Raw genomic sequence first — 22474 nt, 5'->3', positions numbered from 1 at the left:
TTTACTGTACCAAACTTTTGTGAGGTATGGACCTTTCATCAGCTATGTGTTAAAATGACATTTTACTGAAATATGTTTATTTTAATGTAATACAGACATTTTGAAGTAACATTTAAATATATGGACTAACTCTCAAAGAAGCTGAAGGGTTTTTCAATATATGTGTAAATGGATTTTTTCTTCTTCCCAGTTCTTCGAGTCTTTTGTAGCTATCTTATATAATAGAAATTCAGTGGATTTATAAAGAGGGAAAACCACTCTAGTATGTTTTCCACTCTAACAGAAGGTTGCTATGAGATGAAGCCTATAAAAACAGAAGACACACTTATGCTGACCCTCATAGGGTTTCTTTGATAGAAATATTTTTAATTTACCAGCAATTCAGATGTACCCAGCACATCTAATGTAAGCGACTGCATTCTGGAATAGTGGACACCGAGTTCTCGGTGTATTCCTGAACATTCAATGCAAGTCAAAATGCCCAGATTTGTTGACAGCCAGGTTGGATCTAGAAGAGAAAAAAATAATAACAGCAATGACTCCACTGTTGGACACGGTGCTGAAACCATCTATTCAAGAGACTTCTAATTCAGTTCTACTGTCTGACAGCAATTAGTCTGTTTTTTTAGTCATAGAAATGAAAATTCTGTAAGGGCTATTTCCTCATGCAGTACTTGAATTTATACCAGGGGTGCAGAAAGTGCAAAAACTGTAATTGGGTGTGGTTTCTCAAACGGCCATAAGATGGAGCCAGAAACCTGGGTTGTTAGGAGTGAGAAAGTCTCAGTGAGTCTCTCTATTCCTTCTGTTGGAGAGAGTTGCCGTTCCTCCTAATGACTGTTACTGATGGTTGATGTAAGTCTGTTACTGAACTGTTTTTTGATACTGGACTTTGATATTTGGATTATCCCTGAACTGAACACTGTCTGCTTTACCTGTTAATGACTTGAACTGCTTATCTTGGAATTTGCTTAAACGTTTACTAGAAGTAAAAACCTACATTTACTGTACAGTGTATCTGTGTGCTGTGTGTGTGTTATTCTTCCATACTCTCACTACGTCTCCCTATATGCACTCATTCTCCTAACGGGGAATTACATCAAGAGGCGTGGCTTCTTTTTTGTGCAGCCCCCCCCCTCGGCACTCCGTTTTTTTACCTCCTGGGCCTCAGGGAACCTCGGGGGGGGGGGTATTTTTGCTCCCAGAAGGCTTCCCTTAGGCTCAAGAGGGCAAAAAATGGAGCACAGGGGGCTGCTCAGCACCCCACCTGCACTCTGTTTTTTTTTGCCTCCTGGGCCTCAGGGAAGCCTCCTGGGCAAAACAGTAAGACAGCGAGGGGGATCCCGACACAGCTGATCATCGGAACAGCTGATCATCAGGAGGGAAAAAAATAGAAATATTGGTGTTCAGCCGAACCAGTAGCTGTTTTTTTTACTACAAGTTCTGCCGAACAGTAGCATTTTTTACTACCGGTTCACTTGAACTAGACCAAACCGGTAGAATCCCACCACTGATTTGTACTGTATATAAAGAAGCTAAATACCAACAAAAGGCCTACTTGTAATTAGTTTTCCTGACTGATGCTACTTTTTTTTGACAGTATTATCATTGATAGCTTTTCCTTTGTAACAGGAATTATCAATTCTGCCCCCCCCACCCCAATTCTTAAGCTTAATTTTAAATTGCCCAAAAGATTATATAATTTTTCCTAAGTATCCCTTTGTTTCCTTAAAACACTCTTCCTTGCCCTTGTCTTGCGAGTTCTCAGAAAACTATTTCATCCCACAGTATTTGTTTGTTTACTAAGTCCTTGAGCTGCATACTGGGGATTCAAGCATTGTTTTCACTGCTGTTTCCTGCTTAGACAGAAGAAGGGAAAAGACAGTAATTTTATGAGATTTTAAAGTCACCTTGTGCTCCACAGTCACAACACATGTCATTTCCAGGCATTCTTTGCACATCGGATATTATTTCTTTTGTCAGTTCTTGGACAATGTTGTTTTCTCCCGTGTTATCATCACCTTTAAAGGCATTATTTAAAGCTTCTTCTTTACTATTCTGCAGTACAGATATCCAACTTGAAAAATAAAAGCATGTATTATGGTGCAAAATGGAACTGACAGTTTCCTACCATCCACACAGAATGAAATTTAAATAAAGACAGAAGGTTTTTAAAGGCTCAGTTTAGGCTAACCAAAAAATATAACTGAGAGTCAATAAATTGCTTTCAAGTCAATTTTCTAGGGATGGATTAGAAATCCCAGAAAAAGAAACTGAGAAATAGGAAATATGTTCATTATAAAAGCTGGAAAATATCTCTGAAATGAGATTGGTTTCAGTTTTAGTTAGTGACAGCTTAATTTAATGGATGAGTTACAAGTCCCAGCTGTGATCACTAAATAAGGGCTATCTATCACATTAATACAACTTACATTTGACAGTCCTGTTCATCCTCTGCTTGGAAATGATATGTTCTGTCATCTATAAAATAATAAAATTTCTCATTGTTCTATACATTTAGTCTTATGAATAAATACATATGTTATTTATTCAAATTAAACATTTTAATGAACACTTAATTAACTCATTAATTAAAAAGTGATGTCATTATTGGGGTTTAAATCACTACCCTATATGTTAAACAGGGTTAAAATTAACCAGAACCTTTCAAGTACAGTTGGATTAAGCAATCTAGAGGCAATTTTTTCTAGTACCGTTTCATATATAGGAGCAACATTTTTTTCATCTTGCTCAGCACTAACTGGAATAAAAAGAGGTTAGTACACATTTTACAAGTCATTCTCAGTAACATGTTCATTATTTCTCCATCCAGTTTCCCCTTGTATCTGGAATATGAGTATTTGGGACCTAAGAAGGACTCCCATAACAATACATGTAGTCCTCGACTTACAACTGTTCATTTAGTAGCATCCCCATGATCATGTCATCAAAATTCAGATGCTTGACAAATAGTTCCATACTTATGACCACTGCTGTGTCCCAGAGTCATGAGATCACTTTTTACAACCTGCTGACAAGCGAAGTCAATGGGGAAGCCAGAATCATTTAACAAGTGGCTTACTAATTTATCAATTACAGTGATTCATTTAACAGCTGTGGCAAGAAAGGTGTCGTAAAATGAGGCAAAATTAACTCAAATGTCTCAATTAACAACATAATGTTGGGCTCAATTGTGGTCGTAAATTAAGGACTACATGTAGTTATTTGTAACAAATATCTTGCCAGGCATTACTGTGGTCTTCTTAACTAAAAAGATTTGAGTGGTTGTGGATATTTGATTGCACGGGGTCTAGGGATCTTCTACCTTTGATCTTGGATGGGGTCATGCTTCCCAATTTGAGACTGGTGCGCACTCTGAGGGTAATGTTGAATTCACAGCTCTTGCTTGAAGAGCAGGTGGTAACTGTGAGCAAAAGAGCCTTTGCAGAGGCGCATCTAGTGCGCTTCCAAGGACCAGTCATTCACACCGTAGTCATCTCACAAACAGAAAACCTATAATGAACTCTGCTCTTGATAACCACTCAGTAGGAATGAAAAAAAGATTTCTTGCAAAAACGAAATAAGGTAACTGAACAGCAAGTTCCTCAAGCCCTAAATAACAGAATTGAACCAACAGGGCCAACTTATATCTTACATTTAACCATATTTATGAACAATTTTAAAGATTTCATAAAAATCCTCCATCCATCCCCACCACGAAAAAAGCAGGTGACAGGAGAAGAGATTGGCAAGCAAAGGTATCAGAATATATTTGCAGCCAGTGAGGAAAATTTCAGGAACCAAGAGAAATAGGTTGGGATTGGAAGGGAACAATGAATAAGAGCAATATTTTAGCTCATTCGGTGAATAAAGGGCTGAATTGATATAGATAGTCATTGACTTATGAACGGTCATTTAGCAAGTGTTTTAAGTTATGAAAGACCCACCCAAAACTACTTATGATGTAGTATTGAAGATCTGACATTGCCTACCCCCAATCACATGATTGCATTTTGGTTGCTTGGCAACAGGGCCGCATTTACGGCCATTTGCAGTACCCCATGGTCATGTGACTGCAATTTTGGGTGGGTTTTTTTTGTAAAGACGCCCCATAATTATCAATGGCTTCACTTAATGGCTGTGGCATTCCTCAATAATCACCATGAAAAAGGTTGCAAAATCATTTCCAATCACATGGTGAATCACTTTATGACCATTACAATTTATAACTGTAATTGCCATGCTCAATTACCATCATTAACTTGAGGACTACCTGTATTTTTTATTTATTTATTTTTAAAACCAGACATTTCAGAACATGTAATGGTAAGTACATAGTACCTATTACCACTCCTGAACAAAATATGTCTTTTCTGAGGAACAGGCAGTTTTTGGGAAAAAAACACAACTCCTTTGGCTTCCAGATAGGTGCTAGGTTTATACCTCAACATGCTCATTACAACTCTTGTAATGAGCATCTGTAATGAAGGTATAATGAATGTGCAAAAAGATATTAGGCATACTCAAACAATGAGGGAAGGAAATAGTTCCAATTCCAAGAGTAAACTCTTGATATTCAGTTAGTAAGATTCAGATGGGTAAGAAAATTAATTGTGGCTAAATCCTTTTTTATCTACATTCATTGGAAGGAGGATGACAGGAAGGGCTTTATGTTTAACGACACAAAAAACAAAAACACCCAAGCAATAATCCTAAACAGCTGTAGGACCTACCCTGCTGACTAAATATTTCAGTCCAGAAAAACAATATTAAAAAGAAAGAAAAGAGACAGTTGCAGTCATTTTCTTTATATGTCACGAAGGTATACAAAATAGAATATAGCAAAAGAAATGAGCAATACATGAAGAAAAGGTAATAGGATTGGAAGGACCGTAGAAGTGATCTAATCCAACTATCTGCAATGCAAGGGCTACTAGATAATTTTCAATGACCACTTACTCTTTCTCTGAAGATCTTTTAGCAAAGGCAAAACTACCACAATCATTGGCAACATATTCCACTGGATAACATATCAAACAATTGGGAAGATAATTTGGATGTGTAACCTGGAATTGCTTCCCTGGAGCTTTAGCCTATTGATTGCATCTAATTCAGGACACTAACTTTCTATTTCTAACAAACTAGACATGGATGAACAATGTCAAATCTAGCTTCATTTGGGGTGACAAACAGCAACCAGAGTAAAAGAAAAGAAACCCAAGAAAAAAGCTTTTGTTAAACTTGGCTGTTTTCTTATTATTGAGGGGCTATGGTACAATTAAACAGCAGTTATAAAAAAAAGAATTGGAGATGAAGGAAATCAATTCTAAGTCATCAAAAGTGTCTATATGGTCATAATTTAAGTAGACAAAAATATGTTCTTCCAAAATGAATAAAATAGGTTTTTCTCAACAATTTATAAACATATGATTCCATGTTTCTGATGTCCACATTATATCTGCAGACTATTTACTGAATACCCACTTTGGGTGACCAAATAAGTTTCCTTTCTGTCAAAAGATATATCATCTAAAAGCACAGCATCAGCAGAAACAGAGATAAAGGAGCACAAAATCAATCAAAATACAGATGAGAACTACAAAAAAATAAGCCATCAGTGTTATGGATGTGTGCGAGGATTTCACTGCCCATTTTTCTGTTTCCCTGGCTCATCTTTTTTTCCCCTCCAAAGAAAACTCCAATAATAACTTAGCTTCATATCTCAGTATCCTGGCAACAACTATTGTTTCCAAACTTATAACTTATAGTGTCTTGAGTTGGGCTTAGATTTGAACTATACTTAATTATGGCTGTGCTATATTGAGACCATGCCAATCATGAATGAAGCAAATAGTGAAGCAAAGATTCATGCACGTAAAAAGAGAAGAATGAAAGAAAAGAATCAGCACATCTGTAAACATATACTCAATCTTAAAAATAATCTGTATAGGTTCATGATCAAACCAACCTCAACAAACGAAGTATTCAGTAATTCAGAAGTTTCTATCAAGATTTTTTGAGGGTGTGGTCATTGTTTTCATTTTTCTTTGTATTTCTGTATTTTATATTTTGATAAACTAATAAATTTTTAATAAAAAATGTGTGGTCTACCAAGCATATAATACGAATATAATGAAGGTGATACCTAAAAAGTTTCAATATAACCCAAAATTCATTAACACTAACCCCAAACCATATTTAAATTCTAAAAAACTGAGGATTGTTATAGTTGTGTATGTGTGAATGTACAGACAGAAAATGCTGCTTAAATGTTATTATTTCTAGCATCTTATTTATACAAATCAGTAAAATGCAATGAACCATCAGAAAGAAATGCTGAATGATCTCATCTCATTAATACCTTGCATAATACATCAGAGTATCTGGGATACTGTTATTGCAATATGTGGAACTATACATATTATATAGCTATTTACTGTGAAATTCAAAATACACTCTCTTCTTCTTATGACTTCTTACTTTTGACCACATTTTGTCTTCCCAATTTTTGTGGTTTGGCCATTTGGTTCCCTGCTGTAGTTCTTTGCTGCTAGGTAAAACATCCCCTTAAGCTGTAGTGACCTTTCCATTTCCTTTACAAAAGTTGCACTGCATGGACAGATTAGTCTTCTTCCACAGCAACCATGCCTACAACTGTTTTGTGATAAACAAGCAGCAAGAAATGGGCTGCTGCCGATGAAAGCAAACCCTCTGAGAGATCTGTTAATACGCTCTGTCGTTTTCTGGTACAAAGAAGAAATCCTATTCTCAAGAAAAGCTACAATGGCAATTATATATAATTTTATCACTTGCCTTTCAAATGTTAAGAAAACCCTCTCTGCATTATACTACATGATGATTGAGATTTAATTCTGTAGCAACATCAGGAAAGCACAGTTGAATCCAATTTGAAAAATGTATAAAGTTGCATCTCACAGTTAGCGTAGCAATGATAACAGATAAAAGCAACAGATAGCTTGATTCACACACATGTACAATTATATATGAAAAGACAAATATTTATACATAGCAAGCTGCAGTAAATATGTTCTAATTATATTTGGACTGAACATCGGAATGTCCCATTAATTCCTTTTCTGAGACAATATGGAAGTAGAACTAACTGAAATCAGAGTACCTCCAAAACTGAACAACAAACCTACGTGATATGAGGTCAAAACATTTTTTCTCTTCTGGATTTGTTTTCACTTGGCAAGTTAACAGATTGAGCTTTGCAGGAGGTCGGTTTGCCTAATTAAAGAAAAACAAAACAAAAAGGAAATCCCTTAGTAAGAGCATATAAAGAATATAGACATTTTCTGTTACCATTGATTCTGAAAGGAAAAATCCTCCTGCAGTTCAGCACACCAAAGTTGTGCTTGTAAAAATTAATGAAATATGCAGATAGCCAGTATTTTTGAATAATATATCACAAGTTCAATTACTATTTTTAGGGTGGGTTTGGATCAACTTGAAATTTTAAAGTTTTGGTGTGATAATAAAATAATCTTTCTACTTGAATATTTTTCAAACATGGCAAATTATTCTTCTAAGCAACTCATACCAATGTGATTTATATTTTTATGATAAAAAATGGGCAAGTAATTATTTATGGACAGCTTTCCTGCTGTAAAACTTGACTAATGGAATTTAACTTATCGAGGAAACATCTGGTCTATATCTGGTAATAAAATTAATGGTGACCAATTAAAATAGAACATACTTTTATAAGAGACCTAATAGGACTGAAAGAAATGCAAGACTCCCTTATGTTTAAATACCACACATTACAATTAACATTTAGTTCTTATATTAATAATGGCAGATCAACAGAATTCAAGACGAATTACTTTGGTAACTGACAGAACAATACAAAATTACATATAAAGCTTAACCATTAAAACAAGAAGACAGAGCAATTCCATAATATGCATAGCAAGAAAAAAAAATACTGTTATTAATTACAGCAACAGACCTCAAGCAGACATTAGTGGCATTCATAATCAAAGATAGTGCATTTTATTAAGAATATAGCTGATATTGATGGGGGAAAATGGGACAAAAATTATCTTGATGTATTATTTTCTTCTACTATATAAAGAACTCTATGCATGCTACTGCAGGTAGCGGAATGAACTTATTTCCAACCTCTGCTCTAAAGAAATAAATAAAAACCAGAAATTGAATTGAAATGTGGAAACAGGAGATAAAACTGAACCAAGAAATACGATTTACTTTCCAGGCTAAAAGAAAAAAGCTTTTTAAAGCCAATGAAGGAACTTTGCGATCAGTTTCCAAGGTTTTTAATTATTAGTATGATCTGAAGGGTCTTATTAAAACTGCAGTCAGTGGGCTTAGTGCTGTGTTAACCTACTTCTAAATCAATGTGATGTTATGTTGTCACAGCAAATGGAAAAGTTAGTGGACATAAAAAAACAAACCAACCACCTCTTTTTGCACAGCTTTTGTTCCCTTTTTTCTTCTTCCTGAGAACACAATAATCCTTTTTGGTCCCTTACTGCATAAATAGATGCTTCCTGGAAATTATGTTCTAATCAGAAAACATTCTTGACCTTAATCTTTAAAAAGATGGATCTTTTTTAATTGATGGAAGGAAGAAAAATATCCAAACCTATTTGTTTCCAAATTAGCCATGTTATGTCACTTCTTTTTTTCATTCTGAAAGGGAACATACCTTACCAGGAAATATATCAAAATACTCCCACTCATATTTAGCCAGATATATATCTTTACAAGCAAGCACAGCTGCTACTAGCTAACTTGGCATTTACTGAACAAACCAAAAATGGCTTGGGTTTGCACAATATGATCTGCCATAAACCACACTTACACCTCACTGGCTGTATTTTACAGCAATCCAAGCCAGGTGAGCAAAGTATGGACTGAGTGCAACCTCATAAGGTCATCACCTATGACACAAACTGCCCCTCACCTCTTACAATGTACTCTCCCCCTGCATCCACACAGTGCTTTGCCTGAGATTACAGTTCTTTCTACTGCTTTCTGCTATCTTCTTCCCACATTCCTACAAATCCTTTCTACCATTTTCCTTGCCTCCCCATCCGTTTTCCTGTCTCTCTGTTGCCTCTCTGAATTTATCTTTTTCTCGGCTTTCCTATTTGACTCCTCTGATCTTACATTCTCCCATTGTTTTTCTACTTTTTCTCTCTGATCTCCATTTCCGTATTCTATCCTCAGTCTGTCCTACCTACCTATGTTTCCTCAAAAATAAGACTGAGTCTTATTTTCTTTTCAGCCCCAAAATATGCACCGGGGCTTATTTTTTCCCCTCATGTAGGGGAGGCCCTCTTCTGCTTGCTTGTGACAGGGCAGGAGGCCATGCAGTGTATTAATGCCGCTGCTGCAAGGTGGGGATGTGGAACTACCCCACACGCCCCACACTGGCTTACCTCAGGTCTCCCATAGCCAGGCCATCCACACCTGAGACCTGCCTCGCCTCACAGCCGCAGCACACCACTCAACCACCTGCTCCATTGCAACCACAAGCAGAAGAAGTGGGCCAGCAGCCACATGGACTCCTCCTGCACATGGCTTCTGGTGCTGCCGCCGTGAGGCAGGTGTCAGGGCATGGATGGTCTGTCTGCGGAGGCCCTGAGGTAAGCTGGTGTGAGACATGTGAGGCAGCTCTACTCCCCCCCCCCCCACCTTGCCTTGTGGCTGCAGCACTGCAAGCAACCAGACGGAATGGGCGGGCGGCTATGCAGGTTCTTAAGAGGGGCTTATTTGGGGGGTAAGGCTTACATTAGGCACACATGTAAAACATGCTAGGGCTTATTTTTGGGATAGGTCTTATTTTTGTGAAAACAGGGTACCAATCTCTCTCCCCTCTCCAGTTTTTCTGCTTTTTCATTATCCCCACTATCTCTCCCCACTATATTTCTTTCCCTTTGTCTCTCTGTACCCCTAACTTTTCCCTATCCAGTCTCTGCTTTCTCCTTTTTTTTACTTTTTTTGATATCTACTGGAATACTTAAATACAGAGGATCTTTTGGGGTCTAGGAAAAGTCACATTCAACATAAAAGAAAGATTTTATACCCACTCACTCTGGATCCTTAATCCTTTCCAGTATGACAGTCCTTAAAATGATAGAAGCTGCCATCTCTCTTCGAGCTGAAATCTAATAAAATCACATAATGGCTTTGCATGATGTAGGAACTCACTGATAATGAGCATCTGTCCTTTTCTATTTGTAAAAGTAATTTGCCCGAATGTTGAAGTGAGTTTTATCCCAAATGTGTCAGGTTAATTAATTCAAAATAGAAGCTGTTCCAGATGCGGAAGTGCCTATTTAGAAAATATATTTGATGGCAGATTTAAAGAGACAGAGTGGACGGTGAATAAGATTAAGATGGCAGAAATGCTACTGTGCCCTATTCCCTTCTTTCTAACCTCGCTCCTTCAAAACAACAACACATGCAGCAACACGTTTAAGGCAAAATCAGAGGAAGAATAAGAAGCCATTTCTCCTGAATAAAACATAACAATGGGAGGCACCAGAATCACTGAAAATCAAATATAAAAAGTCAGAAAGAAATGTTATTGCATCAGATCTAAACTTGAAGAACTCGAGATCTAATTTGATCTAAGCCTCAACCTCAGAACATCTGCAGCAATAATTAACAGATATTCTCAACACAAAATATATATTCATTTGAGTAAAATTAGAATACCTACAACTGTACTGATATTAAAGCAAAACATATAAGTCATAACACAGCAGAATATCTTTGGCACTACTGGATGTAGAATAATTGCTGCAAGTGATTGGAAAGACCGCCTGGTTGTAACTTGGATCCTTAAAAACACAAACCACCTTTTAAAATTATTCTTTTGCTACATCTCACTAAGGCATGATCTATTGTAAATATAATTTGTTGAATAAGGCACAATAACTTACTGCATATTGTGTAAAAGTTCAAGAGCAATATCCAACATTGTTTAGAAGAGATAAAATGGGTGTTTCAAATTTGTTAGGTTTAAGGCACACACTGTTGCTCCTCTACCCACCCTAATATGCCACAGAAAGCTCATATTCTTGGTCGCCCCCATTCTGGCACCATGCATTCCTCAAATAACAATTTTGCACATTTGCATACACATTAAACCATTGTTTAAAAGCCACAGTGACTAGCTGAACGCATGGGTAGAATCAACCAGCATGAAAGAAAAGAACTCACAACTGAAATTTCTTCTTCCTGCAAATTACTATTGCAAGATACAAGTGAAAAACAAGGCATTTTAAAAGTTTTAAAATCCAGAGTAAAAGGAGGTTGGGAATTATACTATAAAGTCAAGTATCAGTTGATCGAGTCAATGGGACTAACAGCTCTAAAAAGGAAAAGGAGTAAAGTGATGTACTCTATGGATGGCAAGTAAAGTACAGTAAGTAAGGTACTTTTCTTGGCAAATTGAATGTAAAGCACAATTAAATCTCAGGAACCAAAACATACCCTACATATTATCATAAAAAATATTTCAATTGAAACACAGATCCTTTGAAACACAGAGCTACTACACAGAAGCTGTGCAGGGCTGTAATCCATATCATTTTATCTGGGAGGAAGACCCACTGCATTTAAAGAATTTGCATTCTAATGAGATGCATACAGGAATGCTACCAATGATAGAAACTAGTTTTGTAGCAGCTTGGAAGAAAACAGTTGTTCACACTTCAGATGAATTTCCAAATAAAAGCTTACAGGTGTAGAAAGGAAGGACAGGGTTGTGTGCTTTTGCCTGGAGCTGTCCTTCCAATTTCCTATTTAGCATGATCTCTAAGTGCTGTTCTGTCCACTTGAACAATTTATGGCATTCTCCTCCAAACCAGATTACCCTTAATTAAAGATTTCTTCCACGCCTTTTGCAAGAGTAGAGAAGTGGTTGGCCGTTGACTTCTTCCGGGAAGTTTTTTCAACTACTAGATCCAGTCCTCCTTACCTTTTGGGGGATCAGCCAGGCACTAGTACTTGCTGTGATTACGCCTTAATTATAGTTTGACAATCTAATTCAGTGCTACACACTAAATAGGATGAGGAAGGAGAAGCTAAATATGAAAAAAAGGTGTCAGTTCAAATTTCCGTATCTTCATGATCCTTCAGAATTGAACTACCTTGGTAGCACATGTGAACAGAAAAGAAAATCATTTTGAAAAGAAAAATGATCAAATGGTTTACAATTCCTCTAATTTCAAAAACAAAGAAGGAACACTCAGCACAAAGTGAAATGCCCTTTCATCAAAATGCAGTCAGTCCTTGCTTAACAACAGTAATTAGGACCAGAGTTTCCATCATTAAGTGGTGTGGTTATAAAGTGCAACACCATGTGATTGTATCAGTTATGACAGCAATCCTAGCAGCCTCTGTTGCCATCCTTAAGCAAGGTTCCCGGGTCATTAAGCAAGGGCATCCTCATGACTTTCTGTCGGCTTCCAAAAACCCAAGTCAGTAGGGAAGCAGATAGGATGTTACAAGTCCAGAAAGCTTGCAAACAGGCTGGCAGGCAAGTGACTGCCAGGTGGGGGAAGAGTGTGTGATGGTGTATAACTGTGTAAGTATAATGTGAAGACAGAGAGACTTGGAGTGGCTGAAGCCAACTGCGGGGAGGGCATGAGAGCTTGCATGAGGGCCAACTGCAACACAACACAGCACAAATGCATCAAGGCTTGGGGCAGTTTTTCTCAATTAAATTCTTATTCATTTTTATCCATTGTAAGTTCTCCTTAGACAATTTTATTTAAGTGATTTTTTTTTTACAATTGTAAAGTATATATATTCTATAGTTGGGTGCATGAGGCAGCTTTATTTGGTTGTTAGGAATTCACTGCTTTTTTTCTTTTTATAAAATGAGCATAGAATGTCTTATACATATGCACACATTCTGAAAACGTTTATGTCAGGGAGGTCTTTGTGTAGATGTTGATTAAACCTTGCAAAATCATGGTAGAACCAAATCTGCAAAAAGTTACACATATAAAGAATTCAGTGCAGATGTTCACAGCAAATGCATGGCTGAGCCTTCTAAAATAACAGCATTATTGTTTGTATGAATTCAACACTTTCTGCAAAACTACTATTATGAGTTCTTCTAATATGTTTCTGAAGAAGAGGAAATTGGAACAGAAATATGCTACTTTGAATGAAACTTTATCAATATATTTGATCATAGCATTGCATTTCTGTTCATATAAAGTCAAACTATTCACAACCAACAGTACAGTTATTTGTGCTTTATATTAGGCAAAGTAATTGACAGCATAATAACAAATAGAGCTTGCTTTCAAAAACCTGTGATCATGAATGATATATGGCCACTTGCCTTTCTGGAAATACAGGAACCAGAACCTAAAAACCAACTCTTGTTCTTAATCAAATAAAGCATCTCCATTGCCTCAACCTCTTTCTGATACCATAATAATAATATTCTATCTTTCTCATGATCATGCTTGAAAGGTTGTTCAGCAGATTTCTCTTTCATCCTTGGTGTTGGACATGTACAATGCATATGAACGAATGATTTCAAAATGTAAGAGTCATAGAGTATCAGACATTTTTATACATAATTAACATTTCACTCTTTTGTACCCACATAAAGCATGTAATTACTTTTAGAATTCCTCATCAAGCATAGTAGGAAAGCATGAGTAAAAACTGTATCAATGGTATTGAATTCTCTAATTATCTGCTCTGGAAAATATCTAGGAAATTCTAGACATACAAAAATAATTGTAGATTAATGTGCCTTTTTTATATAAATAACCATCTGTATACATAGAATGCCGTAAACAAATACTTACTGTACCATGGGAAATAGTTAGGAAGCCATTTTTAACAATGCACTTTCTCTTCTGCCACACCTTCCTGATCCTGTTTTGTTAAAAAATAAAAAGAGACAGAGTGATCTATATTGCAAACTAATATGAGCTGTTGGAGAAATTTCCAAGTTTTAAATTCAAAATACTGCAGGATTATTGGACATACCCATCACTTTTCTTATAGAGGCTGCCATCTCTTTCAGTGCCATGTTCCTTATTTCCCTGAGGTTGGTGTAAACTGTATGTTGTACTTTGACGGAGTTGAGAATCCTACAAGAGGAGTAATGGTTAGAGATTATTGTGGCTTGGGTAGTTATTTTTATTATTTAATAAATATGTTTGCTGCCCATCTTGTCCCAAGGCTAATCCAATCATTTCAGAATCATTTTCCCTAACCTCATTATTCATATTTGAAGAAATATGAATTGCTAAGTTTACTAAGCATGTACCATGAACAATTCAAGTCCCAGACAACATCATCATCACATAAATACACCTTGGCTATAAATGCTACAGGGAGATAATCCCACAAATTTGAAAATCCATCTTATTTACAATGCTAAAGCCTCTTTCAATTATATGAGACTAGTATATAGACTGAACAATTACTGGCAATTCATTTTTGTCTCATTTAGAGAGCAAACTTAAAAAAAGAAACTACATGAATGTTTAACACTTCAGACTGGTATACTATCAAACTGGTTGATTAGCTTTCATTCTCCTAAACAAAATAATTTCAGCAACTAATTCTCTGGAAATGTTATGTTGCAAGCATACTACATACATTTTGCAAAGGGACTAGTGATTCATAAAATTGTAAGCCTCCTTTGCTCACAAGAAATAAAAGATCCATCCTTCAACCATTAGTCTAAATATTTCAAACAGTAAATACACAGCAAAAACAATATAAAACATTTCTGTTAATCTTTATACAAGCAAATGTCTCTACATAATACAACACCAAACACAAGAAAATTCCAACAATAACAAAAACCAAGCCTGTGGATATCGATAAAGAAAATAATTTTCAACAAAGTGGGCTTCAGTGCAGAATTTCCCATTCAGAAATGTAATTAGTTATCCAATTTCTATCTCAATGAATAACTCTGGTTGGCAATCCGAATAAAAACAAAATAAAAACAATAACAAACACTATAATAATTAAAAATACAGGCAAGCTGAGAAACAAACCATATAATTAACATAATCAAAAAGTGGGTCCCTGTATACATCTGGGGCCTGGGGTCCTTGTACAAAATCAGGCCTTTGGGGACTTAGAGAAGACCAACAGGATCTGGACCATTCTGATTTCCAGAAGGAGAACGTTCCATAAAGGCATATGTCTTCTAGGCTGGGCTGCCAAATGACATTCTTTGGTCAATAGAACCCAGAGCTTACCTATCATACCTGACCACCAGTTGAAGATTCTGAATGCTCTTTGAGGGCAGTTCTATTAGAAAATGTTGAAGAAATTCAGACAATAGATCATGTGAGCATGAGGCATGAGTGACAAGTGAGCAGGGCCTCCTGGCACAGGAATTGGGCACAAATGGCACACAGTCCAAAGGTGTGCAAAGGCCCTTCTAGTCACCTACATTTCAAGGTACCTGCCCTTTAGGTAGGAGCTGTCAGTCCAGGAGTATCCCGAGATTCTGCATTGGGTCTGTCTAAGGCATTGTCACCCATCTAAAACCAAAAATAGAAGATTCCTGGCACCAGAAAGTCTAAACAACCAAAGCCATTCAATTTTGCTTGGGTTGAGATGAAGCCTGTTGCACCCTATCCAGGCCCTCACAGCCTCCAAACACTGGGAAGGGCATCCATGGCATCATTCAAGTGACTTGGAGTGGAGATATAAAGCTGAGTATCATCAATATATTTATATAATACACCCCAAATCATTGGGAAAAGCTTACCCTGCTAATATAATATGAATAATGATTTATATTATTTTGCCTACAGAAGTGCTAGTATAAAAATAACTGAAACCGCTAGTAGTAGCCTGTATAAACTTTTGACCTGTGTCCAATTGATCTATGTTAAATAACTAAATGTATGATCTCACAAAATGCAAAACAGAAGAAATTATTGACATGCTTTAAGAAAAACAAATACAAGTTTCTTGACAATACGTGACAATCATGCAGAGTATTTTTTATAAAAAAATATTTAAAGGACTTACTCTCCTAGACTTCGGTCACAAAAGGCAAATGCATTTTAGGAAGAAAAGTAGATCAGTTGCAATGCAAAAACACATGTAGCACAGAGCATAGCAGAAGACTTTCAGTAACAGGTCATTGTATACATACAGCTTTGAAAGCAATAGCTCAGGTTTCAAAGTTGTGTATCCCAAACTATCACTAAACAGATGCTACTGAACAGGTAATCCTCAACTTACAACCATTTGTTTACTAACGGTTCAAAGCTACAACAGCACTGAAAAAAGTGACTTACTCACACTTACAATTGTCACAGCACCCCCACGGTCACCTGATCAAAATTCGGACATTTAGCAACCAACATGTATTCATGATGGTTGTAGTGTACTGGGGACATGTGGTTACTATCTTTCAGCAGGCAAAGTCAATAGGGGAAGCCAGATTCACTTAACAACTGCAGTGATCTGCTTTCCCCCCTCTAATTCAGTAATCTTGTCTCAAGCTGGACACAGTAATTATTTTCAACAGAGCAATATGTTGAAAACTTTGACAGGGAAACTTGTCCGGAGATGGTCGTGGTGAAGGTTGCAGAGGGTCTATCAATGGACACTAATGTAGGGTCTATATCAGGGGTCTCCAAACCTTAGCAACTTTAAGACTTGTGGACTCCAACTCCCAGAGTTGGAGTCCACAACTCTGGGAATTGGAGTCCACAAGTCTTAAAGTTGCCAAGGTTGGAGACAGCTGGTCTATATAGATAAGATAGAATGTGCAGTCTTTTTCAGGATGAGGTGACTTAGCTTCTGAGGCGAATGCCAGGATCTGAACTGCTCCAAATGATTGGGATAAAGGCCAGGACAAAAATTACATGCATTAGAATTTCTAATCTAATTAGCCAGTTAATGTGATTACTCACCATATACTTAATAATTTCCCCTTGTTTTCACATATATGTACAAAAAATATAGTTCTAAGATAAATTCTGGGAGGAGTCTGGGAGCTAAAGATTATATACAAAGACATGTAAGTCTAAGAATCCAGTGGCATCTTTGCAGAAAAAGGCAGAGAGATTTGACACTTTTAGTGGAACCCTTTTGTGCTTGTTTACATGAATTCTGGGAGCGATTCCAAAAGCCATTAACAATGCCTACAGAACAATGTATTGAACTTCCCCAGAAATACATTTTAAAATCCTGCTATTCTGTATGACAGTGCCCCAGTTAAAAACAAGTCAGAAAGACTTTGGGCCCAAAGGGAATAAGCCATGAAGAAATGTTCTAAGAAATCTGAACAAAATCATGTCGAATCTTAATGTACAATACATTAATTTCATACAATCAATAAATCAGTAAATTGTTCCATTAAACCTGAAAAGCACATTGTATCGGTTTATATGCTCACCTCTTTCTGATCAACCTGAAGTGCAGATTTTAAAATATCCCTAAGTTGAATTAATTGCTTTCTTTCTTCATCCTGAACTTGCTTTATCTGGAGTGGAGACATAAGAGTTCAAAATAAAATTGTCAATGCACATTTTGTATGGGTGTAGGGAAAACGCTTCTTGCCTTTAGAGAACAGAAAAGCTCAGAGACCAGAAACATACTCGCATCAGTAGTTACTGTGAAGGCTTCACTAGCAGAATCAGCATAGTTCTCAGCATCTGTTGCTAAGAAACACAATGGGGCCAGGATTCTGATATTTTCATGTCTCGACTGTAGGCTTCCTCAAAGAATCTTGTTAGACATTGTAAAAAATAGTGTTGAGCTAGGTACTTTTTCAGTCTAAGGAGGCAATTTCATCTCTCTTTTCCTGCCAGCAGTAATTCTGATTAACATTAATTTTCACTATTATATTGTCCTAGAAAAAATGTATTTATCAGATCATTAAAGAGCTGGTGCCAACTTGATTTCACATAACCAATCAGTTATCACAACTAGCTTCTTCCTTATCAAAGTTTGATTTAAAAAATAGGGCTAATAAGGATGAGCACAGAAGTATATGCTGAGGGGTAACAACAGGACAAAATTCTGACTCAGTAGTCTATACTTTATCCCTATTATTGTTGTCATTATTAATATTTAATCTCCTCAGTAACCAATACATTCTATTTAGATTAGAAAGATACTAGTATAAAATTTGTATATCCTTTTAGCATGATTAGATTACAACTTCTAGAACCGTGATGGCAAACCTATGACATGCGTGCCACAGATGGCACACAGAGCCACTGGTGCGGGAACACGAACCACAGCCAAACTTCCCTGGACTGTGCATGTGCGTGCCTTCCAGCTGATTTTTAGCCTGCTTGAGGCCTTTTTTGGCCGGCCAGAGGCTCGAAGGAAGCCTCTGCAGCCTTTGGAGGCCGATAAACAGGCCTGTTTCATCACTTCTGGTGTTTTCGGAAATACCGGAAGTGACAAAACGACCCCATTTTTCAGCCTCCAAAGGCTGCAGAAGCTTCCCTCGAGCCTCTGAGAGGCCGAAAATTAGCTGGGAGCAACGCACATACGCAGTGCAGATAAGGGGGTGTTGGGAGGATTGCGCGTACATGCGCAGGGGACATGCCCCCCTGCATGCATTGCCTTCTGGGTGCTGCCATGCAAGCGTGCATGCCATTTTCAGCACAGGAGTCCCAAAAGGTTAGCCACCACTGTTCTAGAAGCTCATCTACCAGAAAACAGACTACTCTTCAGTACATCAACACCGCTAACCTCCAATAGACCATTACTAATCTCATCCCCAGACATTTATGGCCCAGAAATGTGTCAGCAACATCATTTAAAGGTTTGGAATTTCCCCAAAATGTTTTGTCTTTCCAGGCCATGGTCTTCTGTATGTTTACATCCATCCGCCACAACTTATGGAAGAACACGAAACACACTCCTCGGTAATTAAATATAATAAAACAGTTGAAATCACCAAACCCAAAAGATAATAAGAAAACTAAAGTGGATGCAACAGGATTAATTTTTAAACATATCTAGAAAGAAATATATTCCCGAGGCAGCTTTTACCATATAAATGACTAAATAAATAAGCATATCTTCAGTTGTTTGGATTAGAATAATTTAGAATAGTGTTTCTCAATCTTATCAACTATAAGATGTGTGAACTTCAACTCTCAGAATTCCTCAGCCAGCATGCATCTAAAAGTTACTGAGGTTGAGAAAACACTGGCTTAAACAGGGGTCCCCAACTCCTGGTCTGTGGACAGTACTCAGCCGCGGCATGCCAGAAACTGGGCCATGCAAACAAGTGAAGCCCCATCTGCAGGAAGCAGGCAGCACACGAAACCATGCCCTCTGGTCTGTGGAAAAACTTCTCTCCATGGAACCGGTGTCGGGCTTCCTCAGCAATGCCATACTAATGGACAGAGTGAAGCCCAACACATACCTGGGGCGGGGAATCCATTCCGGGTGAGAGCGTACTTAGCTGGCGCCCCCTCCTCCTTCCCAGCCAGCTGGATGAACTGTCAGGCCGGCATATCGGTGCAGCGCTTCCCAGCTCTCAAATGGCATTTCGGAGCAGCTTGTCAGCTGATTAGACTTACACAAATGTTGATATAGGGTTTTCGGCTTTTGTGGACTGGGGTGGCAGTGCATGTAGCATGGGGGGTAACACCTGGGCACTCTTAATCGGGAATATGTACAGGGGGTAGGAGTGGGGGAGTATCACGGGGCGGCGGTGCACGCAGGGAGGCAGAAATTAACTGTTTGCCGGGAACAGGAGGCTAGGCAATGATTAAAGGTAGAGATGACAATGATTAAGGGTGGGGAGGGATATAAACAGTGCTGAGAGGCAGATGCTCTCAACGCTGGTTTTGCTCGGGAGTGCAGTTTGTTGCTGTTGTTGGAAGAAACAAACAACAATCAACGAATCTTGCCACAACCAAGCTGTGAGTGAAGTAGTTTATTGGAAAAAGTTTCATTGTCTTCCAACGGAAGCTGACAACCGGTCCCTGGTGCCCAAAAGGTTGGGGGCCGCTGTCTTAGAGGACCAGATGTGCCTCTTTCAGGAAAGAGCTCTGCCATTTGCTATGCTGCTACTGAAGTCCTGTTCATGGCCACCAAACTGCAAGATAATCTCATGTACAAGGCCTCCCCATGTGATCTCAGTTCACAGATAGAGCACCATTGGGAAAGGTGATCTTTTATGCACTTGCTTTCAATTCATCTATCCCTTCGTATATTACCATGGTCATCCAATAATATCAATCTGCATGATTTACAGGAAAGCCAGGCAGGCAGAATACTAACACATATCTGTTGCTGTTTCACTTAATATGGAGACTAAGAGAAGAGAGAAATTTTTTAAAAAATTAGACATTTGTTTTCTCTCTTTTTTTAACTTTTTAAATTCAGAAATTAAAAATCTGTTTTTTTTCCACCAATATATAGCCCCCCTTATTTACTTTCTTGTTTCTAAACTTTAAATAAACATGTCTTTTGTTTTTGTTGCTTCTGCTGGTTTGTTTTCAAATTTGCAGTTTTGTGTTTTATAAATATTTGAGTTCATTCAGAAAGTCCAACTCAGAAATTGGGAACAGTCCAAAAATATAATGAATATTCAACTACTTACAGTGTGAAGATCTGTTGAGAGCTTTTCTATTGAGGGTTTGAGGCTTTCAACTGCTTTCAGACCATCCTGAAAGAAGCTGTGAAAGAAAAAAAGTTTTTTTCAAAGGGAACTATAAAAGTTAATGTAAGTTATCCAGAGTTTTGTAAAAAAAATGTAAAAGATTCAATGTATTAGCTTTGCTTAATATACATTTATGCGTTTTATGATGCTCAAGGGTTCCACTACTGAAATCAGAAAATCTGTGAAAAGACTTCAGCGTATCTACATTTAATTTTTTTTTTGCAGTAAGAAATCTTTTAAAGGCATAAAGATAGGCAAGAGTCAGAAATCCAGGGATAGAAGCATTGGCCAAGTTCAAACAAAACAATAGTTTTAATCATGATTTGCTAATAAGGAATGTGCTTTGGGATTTTTAATGGTAAATAGTATATAGATGTTGTAAATAAACACATATATTAGAAATAGTCCACAAAAGATCAGTTTATGCATCATGCCAAGTGACAGGCTAGGAGTTATATCGCCGGAAGGCAGCTTTCTTGCCTCCCCACCATTTCTTTTTGGGAGGTCTGAGTGGGATTTACTATTTATCATTATTTATTTCCAGGATACACTTGCTACTTACACCTAAGTTTGGAGGCAGAGCCTTCAGCCTCTGTTGAGGTCCAGTTTGCACTGCTAAGGTACTATCCAAAATTAGAATGACTTCAAGATAAACTTCGTGACTTGCATTATTGGCAGGGGAAAAAAGATATCAAACTTTTGCCTCACATTCTCTAATGATACAACTAGTCCTCTACTTACAACAGTTCATTTAGTGACCATTCAAAGTTACAACAGCACTGAAAAAAGTGACTTATTTTTCATTCTTTTTCATCCTTACAACTGTTGCAGCATCCCCATGGTCACATTACCAAAATTCAGATGTTTGGCAACGTATTTGTGAAGATTGCAGTGCCCTGGAATCATGTGATCCCCTGTTGCAACCTTCTGACAAGCAAAGTCAATGGAGAAGCCAGATTCATTTAACAACCATGTTAATAACTTAATGGCTGCAGTGATTCTCTTAATGTTTCTTGTGGCAAGAAAAGTCATAAAATTGTGGGGGGGGGGGGCGGAATTCACTTAACAAGTGTCTCGCTTAGCAACATAAATTTTGGGCTCAACTGTAGTTGTAAGTCGAGGACTACCTGTACTCCCTGCTTCCCATGAAAGAACTTAATATTTTGGACCAGAAAAAACTGTGGAGATCGACTCTTCAAAAGGGATTCCAGTAAAGACACTGTTGTAGTAGTGATGCAAGTATTCATTCTAACACCCCCAGTTACAAGAAACACAGAAGCCTCTTCCAGTATTTGATCACTGTTATCTGAGCACCACTCAGGAAAGCTTTACATCCATTCACTCACAGATTATGCCTTCCGCGTATCTTGAAAGAGAAGGACATTCTGCAAACACTTCATAGAGCAACGCTATTGTCCCTGCGTCACCTGTGAAGTGAAGGATATAGTTCACCATATCCTCTGCTGCCCTATCATGAGATCTGAGGAAAAATATTGATGATAAGAGAGACTTAAAGGATCAGATGCAAAAGGACTGGATTATCTTCTTCCAGGTGCAATTCTATTAGTTAACAGTTGGGTCTTTAGTTTTGCTACTACATTCTTTCAAGCTCAGAAGGAAATGTATACGATCAAAACTGCAGCAATGGGTAGTTAATGTTAATTTCCTTGTATGCTGTACATCAGTTTATGCAGGCAGCATTTGTTTTAATTACTACTCTTTTCAAGTCATGCTACATTTTTATGACCAGCAATCATAACAATAATCTGATTATTTGTTCACTCCAGCCCTCGAGGCTTCATTGTTTAACTCTAATGAAATTAC

General features: G+C 37.5%; 1 protein-coding gene across 4 annotated transcripts in view; it reads right to left on the bottom strand.

Annotated features, from left to right (window-relative positions):
• The window catches only part of ASAP2 (ArfGAP with SH3 domain, ankyrin repeat and PH domain 2), a 91293-nt gene that overhangs the window by 22602 nt on the left and 46217 nt on the right, over positions 1 to 22474 (bottom strand). For all 4 annotated transcript variants that reach the window (XM_026695265.2, XM_026695267.2, XM_026695266.2 and 1 more), the window contains 8 exons: positions 20591 to 20666; positions 17414 to 17500; positions 14020 to 14123; positions 13836 to 13905; positions 7164 to 7251; positions 2433 to 2481; positions 1911 to 2077; positions 375 to 508 (listed from right to left, as the gene is read on the bottom strand). In XM_026695265.2, coding sequence (XP_026551050.1) covers positions 375 to 508; positions 1911 to 2077; positions 2433 to 2481; positions 7164 to 7251; positions 13836 to 13905; positions 14020 to 14123; positions 17414 to 17500; positions 20591 to 20666 — 775 coding nt within the window. The remainder of the gene's footprint in view (positions 1 to 374; positions 509 to 1910; positions 2078 to 2432; positions 2482 to 7163; positions 7252 to 13835; positions 13906 to 14019; positions 14124 to 17413; positions 17501 to 20590; positions 20667 to 22474) is intronic.

This window comes from Pseudonaja textilis, chromosome 1, assembly GCF_049901715.1.
Source record: "Pseudonaja textilis isolate UNSWEBS1 chromosome 1, rPseTex1.2, whole genome shotgun sequence".
In the NCBI taxonomy this organism is placed as follows: Eukaryota; Metazoa; Chordata; class Lepidosauria; order Squamata; family Elapidae; genus Pseudonaja; species Pseudonaja textilis.
This window is presented reverse-complemented; position numbering and strand designations above follow the sequence as displayed.